The sequence below is a fragment of the Pundamilia nyererei genome, unplaced genomic scaffold (genome assembly GCF_000239375.1).
Source record: "Pundamilia nyererei isolate P.nyererei 1_Seehausen unplaced genomic scaffold, PunNye1.0 scaffold00087, whole genome shotgun sequence".
Classification (NCBI taxonomy): Eukaryota; Metazoa; Chordata; class Actinopteri; order Cichliformes; family Cichlidae; genus Pundamilia; species Pundamilia nyererei.
This window is the reverse complement of record NW_005187488.1, coordinates 1,729,572-1,734,650: the sequence shown is the minus strand read 5'-3', so window position 1 is coordinate 1,734,650 and position 5,079 is coordinate 1,729,572. Positions and strand designations below refer to the sequence as shown.

Genomic DNA, 5,079 nt, shown 5'->3' with positions numbered 1-5,079 from the left:
GCTTTCAGTCCCTTCTTCTGTGGGCCCAGCTCCCAGTTCGGATTAGGGAGTCAGACACCCTCCACTTTTAAGATTAGACTCAAGACTTTCCTTTCAGATAAAGCATATAGTTAGGGCTGGATCAGGTGACCCTAAATCGTCCCTTAGTTATGATGCAATAGGTCTAGAGTGCTGGGGACTTCCCATCATGCACCGTTTCTTCTTCACTAACTACACCACTGATTTTATCATTAGTTATTATTAATCTCTGGCTGCCTGCCACAGCCATCTTTATCCCGTCTTCCTCCCATCACCCCAGCTGGTCATGGCAGATAGCCCCTCCCTGAGCCAGGTTCTGGCAGAGGTGTCTTCCTGTTAAAAGGGAGTTTTTTCTTCACGTTATCACCAATTGTTTGGTCATAGGGGAGCGTTTGATTTTTAAGGTTTTCTCTGGATTATTGGAAGGTCTTTACCTTACAATATAAAGCACCTTGATATCACTGCTGTTGTAGTTTGGTGATATATAAATAAAGCTGAAAATTTGGCCATCATCTCTCACAAGCCGTGCCCTCTACTTTATGGTTCTGCTCATGTCTCATATGTTTTCCTAACATCATTACACATTTTAGTGTCTTGCAGCCTCTTGCCTGTTCTTTGTTCTTCTTGTATGTTAACCTAGCACACAACACACGACAGAGTCAGTCAGCTTTTTACATGGAAAGTAAAATTTATTATTCCTGAACCACAAAATAGACTTCTTTGGTTGTACAAATTCACTAGTTACAGTCTTGTATGAGCTATAACCCTCAACCCTAGGACATGTGACCCTTTTCCCCTCCAGCCTATTGGCAAGTAAAAGCCCCCGAAGAGAACTCAAGACGAAAAGAATTAAACACAGAAACTCGAAACACTGCATCAAAAATGTAGTGAACCCCATCTGGAAAAAAAGTTTTATCTACTAAAAGATTTTTTTTTAAAGATATTAGCTGTTGCGAATGTTATCAAACTGAATTTCAGTCAGTGAGAGCAACACGGAAAGCTTTAATTAGAAGACACTACATTAAATTAACACAAAATGCTACGATGCTGTGATTCTGCAGAAATACCCGTCACTGACACTGTGTCGAGCTGTAAGCTGAAGAGTCTGAGTGAGATCCATGTCTTGAGAGGGACTAACCGGTTCTGCCTCTCAGGCCTCTCCCATTAGCAAACCAATATACATGCAGAGAGCATCCCAGCGCCAAGCCTGCCTGAACCCAGATGCATCAGCAGTCCACGTGTTTAGTGTAGGTCCAAGACTGGCTCAGTTTCACACCCCAAATTTTGCTTTTCCTCTCAGTATTTGTACATTATTCACACGATAAATGATTTTCAGTGGCGTCAGATTTAAATTAACCATAGACAGAAAAAAAACAAACAACAAAAAAATAAAAACAACAAAAACACACCTGCTACCTTCACATCACTGTGGCAAACCTCATAACGCAAGGAAAGTGGTGATTCACATTGATTTAAAAAAAACAAACAACTATTACCCTTAACAGGGCAGGATAAGTACCATTAATATTAAAATGATGCCAAAATGCATGCTCCCAAACTGCCTGCTCCATGCTGCTTCCTCCATTGTAGTCAGTCATACTCTCTACAGAGGAATGTGACATTGCTAAAGGCCCTGTGAAGTGGATTTGAAACAACTTAGGCAATTGAATTTGTAAATATGGCTGTCGCGAACAAAACCGATGAGTTAAAAGCGAACATAAAATGAAGTGATATGCAAATAATGGGCTGAAAGCTGTGATTTTGTGACTCATTAACAGATGGCGAGTCGCATTATCAGCTGGCCTCCAGGCCGGGATAGGGTGAAGGAATAAGTTCTTTAAAAGGCGGACCAGTGGCAGTGCAAAAATGATATGTACTCTTTAAAAAATAAAAAAAGCTCTCCCCATTTTGTGACAGTGAAGGTAGCAGGATGTTCCCTACTCGTTTAATATACATATATGTGTGTATGTATATATATACACATACACACTCCTGTCGGCCGAAGAAAACACTGAAAGCCTATGAATGTCTCTCAAGAAGTTAGTATAGCTATGACCCATTTCTTTTCTGCGTTTGTCTTCCAGTATGTTTTGTTTAAAAGCATCAAAAATCACTGAAGGCTTAGAAATTAAAATTTAAAAAACCCCTAAAAGCTTTGATCTCTAGTTAAAATAGATCTGATTCTACGAGGCAAACTGAATGCTAAATGGAAAGAAATAAAAAAATAAGTAGCAACCCTAGCTAACAACGCTAGCGCTTTCTTGCCGCTGAGGGGCCGTCGAGCCACTGGCCCTCAGACTGGAAAGGCAAGACTGGCACGCGGGCTCTAAGTGTCTGTGTGGCAACTATCAGCGTCGCAGACTTTACAGTGGTTACATACGGCAGAGTAAATCTCGCTCTACTGACAGCATGTGTAGTGTTTGGTGAATCTGCACCTCCCGTGGACGCACGCCCCTCTGAGGCCAGTGCTCCACAGTGTTTGTGAAGTTGTGTATGTTTGCGTGACGTCTGCAGGGTTTTTCTTCAGTGGGTGAGGTGTTATGTGGGCACAGCGGTTTCCAGGCTGCGGCGGCCCTGCCTCAGTTTGCGCTTGTTGCTGTACAGAGCCATCTCCTCCAGGGCGGAGGTGGCAGGCAGCGGGGTGACGTCGGGGCTCGCTGCGGTTCCTGGGAGGGGAAAAAAGAAAAGAGAGAGAAAATGCATTTGAGCTGCTGCAATTTCTCATCTTTTCTTGTGATAGTATCTGCTGCAGAAAAGATCAGAGCGACAGGACAGAAGATCCCTGTGAATCCCGTGACCCTGCGAGAGACACCCCACATTTAGAGCAGCAGCTGGAAACGAGCAGGAAACAGATGCGTCCAGTTTCTGTGCTAAACTCAAACCAATGACTTCAGTATTTCTTAAGTGTTTTCACTGTCAAGTCCTTGTTTTAAACATCCCTTCACTTCTCTACTATAGTGACTGGTCCTGCTGATCATGTAAATTAAAAACAAACAAACAAAGGAAGCACATAACCATCATGTAGCTGAGTTTTTACATGTGTGCATCTGCAGGGCAAAGAGGTAGGCCAAAGCTTTGCTGAGCCAGCTGAGCAGGAGAATAAAAGCAATGAACACAGTTGTGGTGAGATGTTTACGTACACACAGGTGGTTTCTTTGAACTTCTTTTTTTGCACGGTGGAATGATCGTATAGGTCCAACAATTAGTCTTTTAAATTGACAAGGCAGGGTCACTTCTAGTTAGTCATCATGACTAAGTGCTGCTGGTAGTTTCTCTTTTGTAGAATAAAAAGCTTGTTTGACAGCACTCATTGGATTGACACATACTAACACTGGAGACCCAAACCAGCACCAGTGTCCACAGTGAAGCCGGTTTTAAATCGCCATGGACCGAGTGGGTGCCGACTGTGAAAGAAGCCCCTGCTCCAAAATCGACACCTTCAAACTCGACTCAAATTTGGAGTTGCCCTCTTGGAAAAAACCAAATGCCTTCTGGAGAAAAGTTTGATGGCCAGTCGAGACAAAGACTGAGCTATTTGGCCACAATAATAACAGGAGTAAATGTGCAGCTTTCAGCTGTCGAGTATGGTGGTGGTAGCATTATGCTCTGGGGCTGTTTTGCTACTGGTGGTACTGGTACATTGCACAAAGTGGATGGAATAGGATAAAACTTGGATGTTCCAGCAGGACAATGATCCCGATCCACAACTGATTTAGGAGTGGATAAAGGGAGCTAACATTAAATTTCTCGAAACGGCCTAACCCAGGCTCGGCCAACGCCAGGCCTCGAGGGACGGTGTCCTGCAGGTTTTAGATCTCACCCTGGGTCTACACACCTGAATCAAATGAGTATTTCATTACCAGGCCTCTGGAGAACTTTAAGACATGTTGAGGAGGTAATTTAGCCATTTAACTCAGCTGTGATGAATTAAGGACACATCTAAAACCTGCAGGACACCTGCCCCCGAGGCCTGGGTTTGAACACCACTGGCCTACCCAAAGACCTGACTGCAAACCTGCTTTTAAAGCCAGGTTAAAGCCAGAAACAAACCAATTTACCAAACAATTCAAAGAGTGGTCAGATAAGGGACATTTAACCAAATATTAGTGGTTATATTATATCTATGTATACATTTCACCCTGTGTGGACTAGAAAAAAGGCTAAATAAATTCAAACTTATGCACCCGGTTCTTGTTTTTTAAAGTAATTAAAGATAGATGCGATCATTCCACCCCAGAAAAAAAAAAAACAGTTCAAGGAAATAATTATAAACCTAAATTACCAAGACACTCATGGCCATGATGACCGTAAACTTCTGACCACAACTGTACTTACCCAGTTTTAATAAGCAAATCATGCTTTCAAAATAAAGCGAATACGTTTCTGATTAGATTTTAGCGCACACATGTGGTTTCTCTGGTGCACGTCTTTATATTTAAAACAAATCCATGCACAAATCAAAGGACTGTGGTTAAACTGATCCTTTACACATAAAACGTCCCTTTGAATCAGTAGCTGCTTCCTGTCTGGTGGGGAGCAGATGGCAAAGCAAACCCAGGTGGACACACCCATCTTATACCCAAACCCCCAACTGTGCCACACAAACAGCAGGTTAGAGTGTAAATGTACAACCCGACACACACCCCGACAAACGCTCCTCGCACGCACACACACACACACACACACACACACAGAGCGACAAACACATGCACACAGGATCCTACCAATAGGAGCCGCTTATCCCAGGTAGGCACCTGAATCAAAGGGGATAGAAGAGGTTGAGGTACAACTTCCTTTTCCTATCACTTCACCTGTTTGTGAAGCTTTTTTTAATTTTGATTTTTAAGTGAAACCAAAAAATAAAATAAAATAAAATAAAATAAAAGCAGGAGTGTATACTCCATCTGTACCAGAAACCATTATTTGTTCTACACATGTGAGAAGTTTCCTGCCACGTTTTCTTGGCGGTGTTGGATTAAAATGACTGTACTATCATTATGTGACATCACAATATTACGGTCACATCTAGGGATGGGTATCGTTTAGGTTTTATCCGATACC

The 5,079-nt window shown here is 42.5% G+C and overlaps 1 protein-coding gene across 14 annotated transcripts in view; it reads right to left on the bottom strand.

The window, feature by feature from the left end:
- Positions 1 to 681: 681 nt before the first annotated feature.
- Positions 682 to 5,079, bottom strand: part of scrib (scribble planar cell polarity protein) — a 75,885-nt gene continuing 71,487 nt past the window's right edge. For 13 of the 14 annotated variants that reach the window (XM_005738882.2, XM_005738887.2, XM_005738884.2 and 10 more), the window contains one exon: positions 682 to 2,684. In XM_005738882.2, coding sequence (XP_005738939.1) covers positions 2,557 to 2,684 — 128 coding nt within the window. In that variant the 3' untranslated portion in view covers positions 682 to 2,556. Of the gene's footprint in view, positions 2,685 to 4,742; positions 4,773 to 5,079 lie in introns of all 14 variants that reach the window. The other variant, XM_005738888.2, reaches the window with a different exon arrangement.